At 33.9% G+C, this 14,968-nt stretch overlaps 1 protein-coding gene across 22 annotated transcripts; it reads right to left on the bottom strand.

Annotated features, from left to right (window-relative positions):
- Positions 1 to 802: 802 nt before the first annotated feature.
- Positions 803 to 8,523, bottom strand: LOC147381070 (uncharacterized). Of its 22 annotated transcripts, XR_015174789.1 has the most exons (9): positions 4,365 to 4,505; positions 4,100 to 4,207; positions 3,419 to 3,654; positions 3,076 to 3,154; positions 2,850 to 2,987; positions 2,599 to 2,708; positions 2,421 to 2,488; positions 1,452 to 1,512; positions 803 to 1,351 (listed from the first exon to the last, which is right to left on the bottom strand). XR_015174789.1 is itself a non-coding variant. In XM_086430885.1 (8 exons), the coding sequence occupies exons 1-8, from the start codon at positions 4,383 to 4,385 to the stop codon at positions 1,317 to 1,319; spliced, it is 753 nt and encodes a 250-aa protein (XP_086287011.1). In that variant the 5' UTR covers positions 4,386 to 4,505; the 3' UTR covers positions 803 to 1,316. The 22 variants fall into 22 exon arrangements, 15 of the variants coding, with proteins under 15 accessions (XP_086287011.1, XP_086287009.1, XP_086287013.1 ...); XR_015174787.1 differs by having other exon boundaries at positions 1,452 to 1,511; positions 1,720 to 2,708; XR_015174788.1 differs by having other exon boundaries at positions 2,421 to 2,708.
- Between the last annotated feature and the right edge of the window lie 6,445 nt (positions 8,524 to 14,968).

The raw sequence follows: 14,968 nt of genomic DNA, 5'->3' as shown, positions 1-14,968 counted from the left end.
CTCAAATTAGCCATTTTAGGAATTTTTAGACATTTTCACTTTTGACCTTATCGGAGTTAATATTTTACAGGACCTGCAAGTAGAGGTAGGAGTTGGTTGATAGGGTTCGCCAATCCTTCTCAACCGAAAGACTATAGATTGAGTACTACTCCAATACATTTTAATTCACCTTTGCCTGAGTTATATGGTCCATATCTTCTAATAAATTCAATCGACCAAGTTCTTAGCTTCATAAATACAATTCTTTTGGCTTAGATGACTCTCTCATTGAGAAATCAACAAATCAATGTTCCTAATTTTATGAATACTGATTTTGCTTCGAAGGGCTGAACCCTATTAATACACCAACTAGCTCAAGCTTTTTGATTTACTAACACTATGTGAAAATACCCAAATATCGACGGTCCAAAACCGTCGAATTATATATCAATTCGACAGTCCCGACTATCGAACGGGACTATCGAAAATTTTCTTGTCGAAAAAAAATTCGACGGCTAAAAACCATAGAATTTTTATAAATTCGACAACTATAGGCCGTCCAATAATATATTTCCGACAGCTATAAGCTGTCGAATAAAATATTTTCGATAGCTATAAGCCATCGAATAACATATTTTCGACGGTTTAAGACCGTCGAATCTGGGTTCTTACCATATTTTCGACGATCAGAACTTTTATGTGACAAAATGCTTTTGTTTTCAACCTATACCTGTGAAAAAAATCACACATTTATATCCACATCAACATTCATATTCCATCCCATGTATTCACATCCGATCCACATCAATTTGCATTCAATTCATAGTATAAAGAATAATAAGATTTAAAAAAAAAAATTACCTATATAATTCAAAATTTTAATCTCACATATTGGAAGAATTCCTGAGATCATGTTCAGATACATCAATGTAATGAAGTCTTATAAAAAAAAAAAAAAATCCTACTTTCAATTGGACGTGTCATCCCATTTCTTCGCCCATTTCTCCTTTGTCATGAGGCAACTTATGAGCAAGACCATTCAATATCTGATGGAAAGCATCTCCTGACTGACCATTCAATATTCTACATTTCCATCCATATTTATGTACATGTCAGCACTAAGATGGGTATCTCCATCTTTTGTGAATATGAGATCGAGAGTGTGCTGTTGGCAGAAACTATTTTTTAATCTATCAGCAGAGCGTTGGAGTCGTCTCTTCCATTCTCTTTGCTCAGGATGACGGTTCTGCGTATCTGAAGCTCTCCTATGGAGATCATCCTTGACACTAGCCTGGTTTAGTGGGGAAAGTTTCAGGGCAGCATGTGGGAGTAACTCCTCAGCTAATAAAGATGCATTTGCTAGCAAAGCCATCTGTTGGGTTTCAGTCTCAGCAATAAGATAACATTCTGTTTCCAAGTTTCTTCCAATTTTATGAGCAAGCTTACGTATGAGTTGAATACTTGAAACAGACCTTCCAATGTGTGACCTCCTAATTGCATACTCAAGAGTGGTCCCACATCCTCGAAGAAATCTTGCAATTGGAACATGAAGCTAAATGAATAAAGAGGAAAAGCTTATGAATAGGTAAGGAATCCCAAATTTCAAGAGAAAAGATCTCTTATGTACAGCACTGTCAAATACATTTCAAATTCATGAGTTATATTATTCAAAATGGGCAAATTAGCAAGGCCATTGATGCATTTTAACAAAAACAGATTAATGATTAAGTGATAAATAACCTTAGATCCGGGCTCCTTGCCATTTTTGAATGAGGATTCTTGATCTTTGATTCAATCACATTGGGTATACTGGTAACTTTGGGAAGATTGAGTTGCCAAAGAAAGTTTGGTTCGGAAGAATCACTAGTCGCAGCCTCGAGCTCATCTGAATCATCACTTGTAGCAATATCAAACTGGTTTCTTTGTATATCATACTCATGGCTGTCCTTCTTGCTTGCTGTGAGCTTGTTATAAGGTTTTTCTAGGTATTCTTTAGAATCTAGGAGATATTGGAGCAGCTTCTAGAACTAGGAGACAGAATTAAAGAAGAATTTGTAAATCGAAGTGGAAAATCTCGATTTTTCTAGGAGACAAGCTTAAAGAAGAAACTCTAGATGGAAGTGGAAAAAAGTTGGTTTCTTTAAGAATCACCAAACTCCTTAGCAGAGATCGTATACAGATTTCAACAGATCTCCCATTATCATTTAGCAGATTCTCTTGAAGAAACTGTAGATCAAGTTGAAAAATATTGATTTCTCTAAGAAACTCAAGCTCGCTGAGAGCTCCTTAACAGACAGTTTTATGCACATTGCTCTCATTTCTAACATGTTCTCAAGAACAGATCTACCAAAATGATTCCAAAAATCTCTTCTAAGCGACAACGCACGTAAATTCATTGAAACAAAATCCACTCAAAGTCAATGAAAGTTGAAATCATTTACCATTCAGCACAGATGTTTTGTTTCAGATGAGAAGACTCTCCGTCCGAGAGAAATTAAAAGAGATTTCACTGAAACATTACAATTTGCATCAAGATATCTCTCTGTTAAATCCTGAAAGGAAACTAACCAAGACAAAAAATTCCATGTTTCTGTACTCATTCTAAGCAACAAATTGTACCTGAAATCAAGAAATACGAGAAAGAAAAGATCACCTCTATATTTCCGACATCCTCCATTGCGTTTCTTCTGAGCATTCCTCATCTCCTCTTCAGAATCATACTGTGAACGCTATATAAACAGAAAACAATGGATCAATGCTAAGACCAAAAGTGGCTCATTTTACAAAACATTACAACAGGGAATGATCTGATCAGTTGGTGATAAGAAGCTAATATTACAGGTATTAAACCATTTATATGAGTTGTAGACCTTGGCAGAGTCCGAAAGTTCTCCATATGCCTCTCCAATCATTTTAAAAAGCCTGTCAGCTTCTTTGTGGACCTCTTCAGTGACTTCCTTCCACAGTCCATCATCTACATTCTCACCTCTTGCCAAGAATTGACCAGCCTACACCACACAACTTGTTGAGCAATAAAATGTCACAAAGTCAATGAGTCGAGTTGAATTTATGCAGCAGATACGATAGGCTTAATACCTTGTCTGGATGATGTCTGAGAGCTGCTTTGTGGAAGGCCTTCTTGATGTCTGCTGTCGTGGTAGATGGTTCAATTCCTCTGCATTGAAATTTATAAAGAGCAAACGGTTTATCATAAGACCATTCTCACTCAGCAAAATAAAAAGAAATGAGACGCCAAAAACAAAACTTTCAAGAGGATAATGATGAACAGCGAAGAATGCGACAGATTTTAATGATAAAGAAACAAAAAAGGAAACAGCCGCCAAGGTGGGCCATCTTACAAGAAGCAAAACACAACCAAAACAAAATATACAAGACGCTCATCCATAGTCAAGGAATTCAATTTAACAGAAAAACTTACAAAATCAGATACATATTCAAAGGAATTTCTTTCTTGGCTTCTTTTTCCACTGTGGAAAGTCGCAAACGAGCTTTTCTTAGATCATTCACAGTGCTAGCTGAACTAGCTAATATGTGAGACTCGTTCGTCTTATCCTTTGGTTGCTTTTTAAGAAGAGAGATAAGTATCTGAAGATCACTTGTTGCTTTCCTGTAGTCTCTAATCATCTCATGTAAAGTAGCTCTTCTAGAAACAGCCTGCAAAATATAAGGGCAAATGGAAGGCAAAGGTCATCAATAAAGGGATGTCAGTATGATATCAAGTGAAGGCTCTCCAGAAATCTTGTAAAAGAACTTGTAGACATTAAGACAAACTGAAAGAATGGTCATGAATCATTACGTCAAGAAAAATACAACCATCCCATAGAGAAGTTTGCAAAACTACCTTAACATGACACATACAAGTGGCAAACTTATTACTAAAGTTAATGCTTTTATTTCAGATGCAACAGAAAAGAAACCAATTTCAACATTAAAGAGGCAACCCTAGAAACTTGGGTGGCATCAGATTGCCAGTAAGAACAGGGGAAATAATGATGAAAACGGTAGAGTAAAAGGGGGGATTGGCAATAGGAAGAGTATTCATAATCCTACCATTGACTTCGCTTTTATGTTAAAATGGTGTTAGCTTCTCCTCACCCACCTCAAAAATCCCATCCAAATGCTTCCGCACTCTGCTCAAAGCCCAGTTTTGGAGGATCACTAAGCATCCCATGGTGGGAACCACCAAACATAAACAAATCCCCTTCATCTGTGTAAGATACAACAAAAAAAAAAGCTATTTAACTAGCCACACACCACCATTAATTTGGAATGTGGGCCTGATTAGTCTTAATCACTGGTTTTGATTAGTCTTAAATTTAATATCTTAACTAGATTATTGAAATTTGAGGGACAAGGACTAATACCTTGGGATATCTCATACCCATATTGTCTAAGCTGACGAAAGCGAAGTGCTATGCCATGGAGACTCTCCTCCGCTCCATCATTATTGTTCTCGGTAGCTATGACATCCAGCATTCTCTTGATGTCCTTCTCGAACAGGTACCCCAATCCTAGTCTTCCAATTTCATTGATCAGCTCCAGCCGATCTAACAGTCCCACATCTTCAGCATTGATCATATACCTTATATCCTCCCAAATGGATTAAATCCATCTGTTGCAAGTCTCAACCGAATATTACGTGGCTCAATAGCAAAATCTCCCCATTTACTATCTACTCCTCTCCAACAAGATGAATACACTGGATGACACATAAACTCTTTTCGTTGTTGACATCTTTTAGAATGACATTTCATGTTCTCTGCAATCCATGGCATACTATACATTCTTTTCAACCTTTGCGTTAGTGGGAAATACCTCAATATTTTCACCGGTAAAAGTTTTTTCCTCGACTTCTTTTCATTAACCGATTTCCATCTACTCTCGCCACATTTTGGACAGCTATCTCTACATTTATTCTCTCTCCAATACAATATACAATCATTAGGAAATGCATGAATAATTTCGCATTTCATCCGTAAAGTCTTGATCATTTTTTTTGCAGAGTAAGTACTCTCTGGTAAAGAGTTATCATGTGGCAATATCCTTTTAATCATTTGCAACAATTCATCAAAACTCTTCTGAGACCATTGATGTTTAGTTTTCATATTGAACAACTCAACTATAACTGACAATTTTGTATCCTCTTTTCGACATGAATGATATAAGGGTTGTATCGCTTCTTCTAGCATTTGGTGATATTGAATATCATATGTTGAATCATTATGAACTTGGTCATCATTTCTATCAAAACACTCGTCCATACAAGTAACTTCATCTTCTTCGTTGGAAAAACATGTAAGCGCATCATTCAACATGTTTGTCATTCTTGGGACCATATCTCTATCACACTGACGAACAGATGTACTAACCCCAATTGTTACATGATCCCCGCCCCTCCAATGTTCTCCATGGAATATCCATCTCGTGTAAGAAGTATCTACACCATCACAAACTAAGTGTTCTATGATTGTTTTTATATCTTTCCTTCTCGATGAAGTATTACGACATTTGATACAAGGACAAAAATAATGATCATCATAACCGAAATTCTGTTTATTCGTTTTCAAGTATTCAATAAATGACATTACACCATCAATATATTCCGTTGATAACCTAGGTTTCGATATCCACTCTTTACTTGGAACTTCGAGCCTCTCCATCAAACATACAACTGATAAGTAAGATGAAAAAATAAATGATAGATTCACAAAATAAACTGAAAATAAGAAAGATTGGACCTTAAGCGATAAAGATATATGCTAATACTTACTAAGTTGTGCATGCACGCATGCACATGGTTTAAGGGGAATCACAATGTGGACCAAAACCATCCCATGTAGACAACACATGGTAAATTTACCTATACAAATCCATCATATATATTGTTTAAAAGGGACCACAAGGTGGACCAAAACCATTCTTTATAGACTAAGTATATGTTGAAATCATACAAAGAATAAGGCACGTGGAAGTTGACAGACAATATAGTAAAAGTAAAGATATTCTTATAAAGACTACCATTAAAAGTAAATATATTCTTATAAAGACTACCACTAAAGGTAAAGATATTCTATCCAAATGAATATCTTGGTAGGTAATAATAATTGACTCTTGAGATGGAGCAATTTCGGAAAAGAGTTGGCTTAGAATGTCTTTTACATGTCTTCTCCCATATTTCTAATTCTTTAACAGAGTTTGTTCATTTCCATCGGATTACACCTACACGATTTGTGTCATCACTGTTTCTTTCACTTCCAAAAGAGAATTTAGTGATTTTTAGCAGGCATGAGGGCATCTTGAATATAAAACTTAAGATTTTAGTAAGACACATCAAATCCATTAACATCATGTGCTTTTACTTTACTTCCAAAAGGTAGATTAACTAACTCCTAGGTGTTACTTTACCCACTACTTACTAACTTGTATCTCACTTGCCAAGCAAAGGAAAGAAAAACTTCTTAATTCAACTTCATATGACTTAAAAACTATTCCTACTCGTGATATTTCCATATTTATTTATATAGATAGCAAAAGTAACTCTTTTTAGAAAAACAAAATGAACTCCAGCAATGCATAACATGATGCCATCATAGATACATACATATATCCAAGTACATGAAAATGCATGTATTTTTATAACTTCATTAAACAACTATGGATTAAAACAAAATTGGACAATTAGTGACCCAGACAGAAGAAGCAACACAAATTACTTTAAAAAGCAAACTAATAGATTAATCCTCGAAACAAATGCATTTCCTGATTTTGCTCAATTTCTTATGGCAGCAACAATTCCGAATCATATTAGACAATTTCACTCTAGATCTTTTGAAGTAATTTGTTGAAAGCATAAATATCTAATACGTCTGTTCAGACCACAGTTTTAAAACTCGTCCAACAACAAGATTACTATTAGTCCATTCAGATTACCAATGTGAAACACATGTTAGAACATGACTTGGGAGAGTCATCTATCTGAATCTTGGAGGCATTCAAGGCAGATATCTACAATGAATCACCCGTCTCAGCTTTGAAAACTCGGTCAAGTCGATCAGTTCTTGCATTTTTCATCATTTTTGAGAATTTAAATGGTTATATTGTATATAAATTATATTTTATGATTGGGCATATATTAATACAACTTATAATATAAAAAAACATTATTTAATTATAAAAATACATTTAGAAAAACAATTTTAAATCAACACGATAAACAAAACATAAACAACAGAATTTGAAGAACTTTATCAAATATATAACATAGAAACTACTATGTTCTCTCTCAATGGAAATTCGAAAGTAATAAAAAAAACGAAATTCGATTTTAAGGTGAATTTTTACCAAATGTCTCGTACGGAGATTTCTCATTGGTCCATTTCGATGCAAATAATATAAGAATATATATTTAGTTTGTTTCAAAGCATCTTTAATTGTAAGTATATGTTTAGGTTGCTTTAAATCATCATGCTGAATCATTCAGTCTGTTTAGAATCATGTTTAATAATTTAAAAATATGATTCTGATTCTGGAATGGATTATGGGTGTGAATATGAATGTTTTGCCCAAATTGCTATAAAACAAACAACAATGTCTTCGGACCACGGTTGCTAATGGCCTAACCTATTTCCAACACACAACAAATTGTTGGAATAGGCCAACAATCCCCTATTTTCTCGATATTTCCCCCAAAATCCTCCGATTTAAAACTTTTATTCACAAGTTGAGATGTCCATTTTCCTAGATTTTGTGGGTAAAAATAAAAAAATGGTCTCCAATGCCCAAGATCGACTTTGGAAATACTACTAAAAGCATTGCTAATTATTATTAATGGGGAGACGAGTTAACAAGTTAGGCAGATACAAAATAGGGTAGTCATATTAACCAGGTAAATATGGAAAGATCTAATCCAAATGAACAACGAAGCATAAATAACTGATGAAGAATCAGAATAATTTAAAAATTTATGAAGAATCTAACAATTTCTACAGCAAATGTTTAGAAATATGAAACAATACTTAGTGGATCTGAACCAATCAAATGGCTATCTCAATTTGAGCTCCGAAAATGGTTGGCTGAGAAGAGAAGATCAAGGACTTGAGCTTAAGTTTTTCGATTTGAGCTCCGAAAATGGTTGGCTGAGAAGAGAAGATCAAGGACTTGAGCTTAAGTTTTTCGATTTGAGCTTCAGTTCTTAGAAGGCGCAGATGACGATGAGAGTGAGAGGATTTGAGCTTAAGTTGAAGAAGACGATCAACAACTTTATAAATTGTTCGATTGAATAGGTCAGAAGAGATCAAATACAGAGAGGAGAGATCGAGAGAGACTTACAGAGAGAGGATAGATCGATAATCGAGAGAGACTTACGAGAGAAGAGATCGAGAATTCGAGAGTTCGAGAGATCGAGAGAGACTAAAGAGGAGAGTTCGAGAGAGACTTAAAGAGGAGAGTTCGAGAGATCGAGAGAGACGAAGAGAGGAGAGTTCGAAGGAGAGATTTACAAAAGAGTTGATGAAAAATAGAAAAACAGAAAAACAGAATGAGAGAGGGAGACGGGCCATTAAAACGATAGAAAAAATTCGGTGGGCTAAGCCTGTCGAATTGTTTTGTGGCCTAAACGTGGGTTTTGGACTGATGAAATATAAACGTGGGCTTAGGGCCGTCAAATTTACCGCTACAGTAACGCCGAACTATTACTGTTTTGACGTAGTGTAATTCTTCTTCATTTGGCTAATTAAATGTCTCTTAGTGAGGAACCAATTAAGATGCCCAACTTTCTAACTTTTCCAACACTTATTTCTTGAACCACACCTTGTTTGAATGACTCCCTTTCTAATAGAAACCAAGAATGTCTTCTGAAGAAGATAGGGTTTTGTCCTTGAGATATGAAGGAAAAAAACCTCAATATGCTTGGTACTGTATTAGGAAGGTGCATCTTGGTTCTTTGGCTTTATTTTTGTTTCGAACTTCTATTATTAATGGCTAAAATGCAATGTTTGTCTGATTTATTTTCATTTAAATATGAGTTAAATTGTTACAAATTTTATTAATTAATTGCTATGGGATTTCAATTTTAAAGTGAAAAGGTTAGAAATTTAGAACATTTTTTTTTTCAACACTTTCATTGTGAATACAATTAAATAGAGCTGTTCAGTTAAAATCGAAAAGTCTGACATCATCTTCTGTTTTCAGTGTATTTAAAACATTTTACTTCTTAATGCTCCACTATGGGATATGTATAATATTGAAATTTACCATTGAAATCATCCAGCTGTGGAGACCCCACTTAGCATTATCCTAATTAAGCTACTCAGCACCCACTTGTGGTTGGTTATCATATATATGAGTCTTGTTAATGTGTGCCCTTGGGCATATGTTAAACTAAAGTGCATTAAATATACCTTGAAAATAAGCACTTGAGGGTATTTTTGGTATAAAAAAATATTTTGAGGGAATTTTTGGTAGAAAACGCAATTTTTCTAAACATGTGCCCTTAGGGCACATGTTAACAAAACCCCTCGTATATTATGGGACATGATATATGTAATTTATAATGGAATATAAAACTTTTTTTTTTTTTAATTTACAATTTTGAATTACATTTCTATGCAATTTTGTATTGGAGCTTCATCTTGAATCTTTTTTCTCACATGACCAATTGGCATGTGATTAAATTTTACATGGATATTTTATGAAGAAAATAACAATAGTCTGGATCATATGCACCTAAGGATGAGATTTTTCTTTTAATGATTTCATATTTTTCATTGGATGGTAGTCATCCATATCCTACTTGTATGCCACATGTATGCATCATTCATAGCAAATGACATAGTTTATATCACCCTTGACTATAAAATATGCTAATCTTATGCTACTATCACACTCACTCTTTAAGCGTTTTGATCTAAGACTCAAACCATATTTTGAAGGGAAAATTGGGTCTTAAAAAGTCCAAGTTTTCTAGCATAGTACTTTTGAGTAGGTACCATGTGGTCATTTTTCCAAAATAAAATTATTATTTGAGAGATTTACCCGGGAGAATTAACTGTAGCATTTTTATTAGAAAAACTCCCTTGGAATTTTGACAAATCCAATAGGACCTACTTTACAAAGTTTGTCATCCGACAAACCTTACTTTATAAAGTTTGTTAGCCACCAAACCTTAGAGTGGGGACCCAAGTCATAAAATTCGAATTTATGTAGTTAATTTGTTGCCTAACATACCTTGGAGTAGATTGTAATTGCATCAATTTGTAGCATCCAAAAACATGATCTGATGTCACAAGGTTATAAATGTTTTGATTTTTTTTCCGTTTGAACCTATCTTTCCATATAATCTAAAAGATTGTGGTGTTGGATTGCCAATTTAATAATTCATGTGGGCCCATCAAATCTTAGTAAGATTTGAAATCTAACCAAGTTAGTCATGTTAAGCTCATTCATAAAGTAAGGTTGGTTTAATAACAAACTTGATAAAGTAAGAGAGTTTTTGTAATAAAATTGCAACAAATCAGTCTGCCCGATAAATCTCTCTTATTATTTTTCCTTCCACCTAATCTAGTTGGATATCGTGTCAATATCATTTATTTTGGAATTTATAAATGAACAATGCTGGAGTGACCTCAAGATTGACCTCAATTTACACTTTGCTGACATGGTGCACAATACCACGTAAGGAGAGATAGTGAGAGTGTGATACCTCAATGACAAAAGCTCTTTTCATTTTTGAAATAATATATTTTTATTTTTAAAATAGTCAATTACACAATTAATCATCAACATCATTAATATCACTCATAACTAATAATAGAGCCATCCTACATGTGCTTCCTACTATGTTGCCTTCAACATTGTGTGTACAGAGAACAATTGATTTTCCTCAAATTCACTACACTCATATTTAGAGGAAAGTCATCTATATATGATTCTATGCACACCACCATGATAGCGGAGTGATGCGGGCAATGTTGTAGGTAGCTATTCATTTTCAACACCCAAGATCAAGCTTAAAAGGGATTATTTTTAATTATTTTTAATTTTGTTCTTTTGCATCTACTTTTCCCATGAAATCTAGAAGGATGTGGTGTTCAATGGCCAAGTTGATAATTTATGTGGCTCCAACAACCATTAGTAAGATTTGAAATCTTACTAAGAGTCATGGTAGCCTAATTCTATAAAGTTAGGTTATCTCAATAACAAACTTGATAAAGTGAGGGAGTTTTGTAAAAAAATGGAAACATTACTTAAAGGACCCTCGCGGAGGGATTTTTTTCTAAATAATCCCTAAATTTTCAACAGTTGGTTGGTAGGACATTTAATAAACTTTCCTTTTTAAATGGTCCTTGGACCTCATGTCCCACATTTCTCAAGATTTTTGACATCTCAATCGAGTTTTGAAAACTCCATTATGTCAAAAAGGATTTAAGAAAGAAGAAGAAGCCATTTTCAAGGGTTTTTTCTTTTTCACTTTTTTTCTTCTTAATTTTTGGGTGAAAATCCATCAACAATGATTCATCTGGGTTGAAATCATTTAAACAAATTGTTAGTCTTAAATTTTTAGTCGACCTTTCCATGTATTTTAGTATGAAAAAACTCGAAAATTGAAAATTACGTGATTTTATCATTGTTGAGTTCATCAATTTTTATTTGAAAAGATGTTGAACTCGACAATAATTAAAAAAGCATCGAGTTCAACAGTAAATAGTGGTGAGTTTGACAATAAAAAATGTGAACTCAATGCTAAATAAAAAAGCGTCGAGTTCGATAGTAAAAATTATGAACTTAATAGTACGAAGGACCATTAAGAAAGAAAAAAATTTACTATATGTCCTGTCAAGCTGACACACAAAATTTAGGGATTATTTAGAAAGAATCCCTTTTCATGAGGGTCCTTTAAGTTACTTTCCCTAAAAGAAATTGCAACACATAGGTCAGCCCTTGTAAATCTCTCTAGTTTATATCGCCCTCCATTATAAAATATGTTGATCTAGGGCTGGGCTACTATCACAATCGCTCTTGAGGGGTATTGGTTTGAAAGTTGAGACTTAAAACCTTTCTTAGGGTAAACTGGTTTGAGTTTTTATGAATTTCCTTCTTTCTTTTTCTACAAAGACATGAGATGTTAAATTCATGCAGTTGAACCATTGATGGAAGCCATTCATCTTTCAATAGCAATCTTAATCTTGACCATAAACCCCAATTGCTTGACAATCTACAATGAAAAAAGCATGAGGTCACAAGTCCGATCCCTTCTCTGTAAGGGTATGTCTATCCCCATAATTTTGCTAAATAATTTTAGCTTTTATAGATTGTTTCTTACTCTAAACATTGGCGAATCCATATTTTCTATAATTATTTTGTTTATTATTTCTGATGGGTTAATTGTCTATGGATCTTAAACGGACTGATTTTCAATTGGATCTAAGACCTATTCGCAGCTTGACTCGATCACAGTTTGGCGTATTTTTAAGGGATGATTTTAAGAGTGCCTAATTAAGAACGGTTTATAACCATTCCTTGTTCAAATAATCATGCTTAAACTTACCAACAATATTTGACCTACCAAGTGTGCCTAAGTTTTATACGGGAACACACGATTTTCACCTTCCCTGGTTCTCTAGTACTCTTGAACAGATTTAAAGGAACAACCATCTCAAATCTCTTCAACTTTAGGGTTTCATAGCGAGAAGCTATCGACGCCAAGATTCTACAGAAATCTCTCAAACTTAGGGTTTTATTTGATGTTGAACTTAGGGTTTAATTTGATGTTGAGAAGCTCTTGAATCTCCAATCTGTAATCGTAGGCCACAATCAGCAACAGTGGAGCCAGTATTTTGCTCATGTGGGGGTAATCAAGAGTAGAAAAAAAAAATTGTGAGGATAATTAAGAGTGAAAAAAATTGTTGTGGGGGCAACTAAGAGTGGAAATTTTTTTTTTTTTTGTGGGGCAATAGTGGCAATTTTTTTTTATCCACCATTAAAATCTATCGCAATAGCACATTAATCCATAGAATTTGAAAACTCTTGTGGGGGCAAGTGTCCCCACTCTAAATCCACCTGTCAATCAGATCAGGTAAATTGTGTGTTTTTAACTTAAGATCATAGATCTGAGTTGAAATTCATTCTCGAATCGTCGTTGCAATGAGAAAGATAATTGATTCATCAATCTCGTCCCTAGTTAGCTCAAGTAAGAGTTGAATCCTCTTCAATTTTTTTTTTCTTCTAAGCTTCCAGATCCATAATCTCATCTCTAGATATAACTCTCCATTGTTTTAAGTTTCTAATTACTTCCAGGTCCATTGTTTTAGTTCGCTTGGATTTTGCTGAGATATCCAATTACATGTTCTTGTTTTTCTCCCTTATAATTCGATTTATGGCAAGTTTTTCTTCCTTTTTAAGTGTTTAAATTATGCTTTTATACCTGTTTCCATCTATATTTAGTTGTCCTTTTAGGCAGATTTTGATTTCATGAAGTTGTATTAGTTAGTTTAATCAAGATTTCTGATTTGATTGTATAGATCTGATCTCATATGGATCTTATTTTCATTATTTTATTCTCATTTCTTCGATCTCAAAAGAATTTTATTCTTCTCACTACAAAATATGAGGTATTTAGAAGCGGTTTTAAACTGCCTCCAATTTTGACTAAACCGCCTCCATTATATTTAAGGGTGGTTTAGTCAAACCGCCCACTATAGTGGCGTCGCTGATTCCTTTTAGTGGCCGACTAAGGGCGGTTTTAAAACCACCTCTAAATAATGATTTAAAGGCGTTTTTTATATTTTTAGAGGCAGTTTTAAAACCGCCTCTAATAATAATAATTTAATGGCGGTTTAAAAATCGCCTCTAAAGAATATGTTTTAAGGGCGATTCTTATATTTTAGAGACTATTTGAAAACCGCTTTTAATAATAATAATTTAAAGGCAATTTTAAAATCGCCTCTAAATATTATTATTTAAGGGTGGTTTTTATATTTTAGAGGCAATTTGAAAACCGCCCCTAATAACAAATTAGTAAAAAAAAAAAAAAAAAAACAACATTAGAGGCAGTTCAAAACCGCCTCTAATGTTGTAAAAAAAAATTAATAAAATATTCATTCCAAAATAAAACCTGCAATTATATAAAGAAAAAGAACTACTATTGGCACCCCACATTTCACTTATCACATGTTTATAAAAAGATGTCACAACCTGTAAATGTGTTGTGTGGAGATCTACGCTACATAAACTACAATGTACCAAACATACATCTACGAAATCCAAAAACAAAGTACGTATTCATGAATATTTTCACTATAAAATAAGAGGCAACTCTATGAATTATAAACAAAATAAGTAACTCAACCATTGATCGATAGACAACACTACCTTTCTAATGGTGTGATTCTTATATAGAACTATACTAGTTCCCTTTGGAGCCAACCCATACTTATGTACATCAACCGATATCGATGTTACTCCTTCAATAGAAAAATTGCTGGGTAGAATCCTTTGAGTGTTGGATCGACCATCTTAGCCAAAGCATCAATGTCATGGAGCTAAGGCGTCACCCATCGAACCAAAAATTGCTCCAATCTCGGCCTTGAGCTGTCAGGTGCATATCCCTATAGTAATTAGGAAGTAAGAAAGAATGATATCAGAATATCATTTCATCTCCAAAAATTTGTAGTGAAATCATCTCTTGTATAATAGATAGCTTTACCTGTCAAATGGTTTTCGAAAATCTGAAGTCATCCATACACACATCGATTCAAACTTGAAAACCTGAAATCATCCATACACACAAGTGTTAGACTTGCTTTACCCACATATCTTTTGTTATTTTTAATATTATTATAAGGAAATTCTTTTTGCTATTTTCTTTTATTTTTCAATACAACTTTTTTACTTTAATATTACTCAATGTCAAATCTTTGGATTCAACTGAGCTTCAAGCAACAAGGATCCCATACCCATACCCACAACATAG

The sequence above is a fragment of the Akebia trifoliata genome, unplaced genomic scaffold (genome assembly GCF_017979445.1).
Source record: "Akebia trifoliata isolate Shusen 1 unplaced genomic scaffold, ASM1797944v1 Contig00777, whole genome shotgun sequence".
Lineage (NCBI taxonomy): Eukaryota > Viridiplantae > Streptophyta > Magnoliopsida > Ranunculales > Lardizabalaceae > Akebia > Akebia trifoliata.
This window is presented reverse-complemented; position numbering and strand designations above follow the sequence as displayed.

Bases quoted from the DNA above. Each gene is read 5' to 3' on its own strand.
- LOC147381070 (XM_086430880.1), bottom strand. From the start codon at position 4,385: ATGGGTATGAGATATCCCAAG. The intron at 3,155-3,418 runs GTAAGTTTTTCT...ATTTCAATGCAG, and splicing joins TTGAATATGTATCTGATTTT to AGGAATTGAACCATCTACCA. The intron at 2,709-2,849 runs GTCTACAACTCA...CTGTTTATATAG, and splicing joins AACTTTCGGACTCTGCCAAG to CGTTCACAGTATGATTCTGA.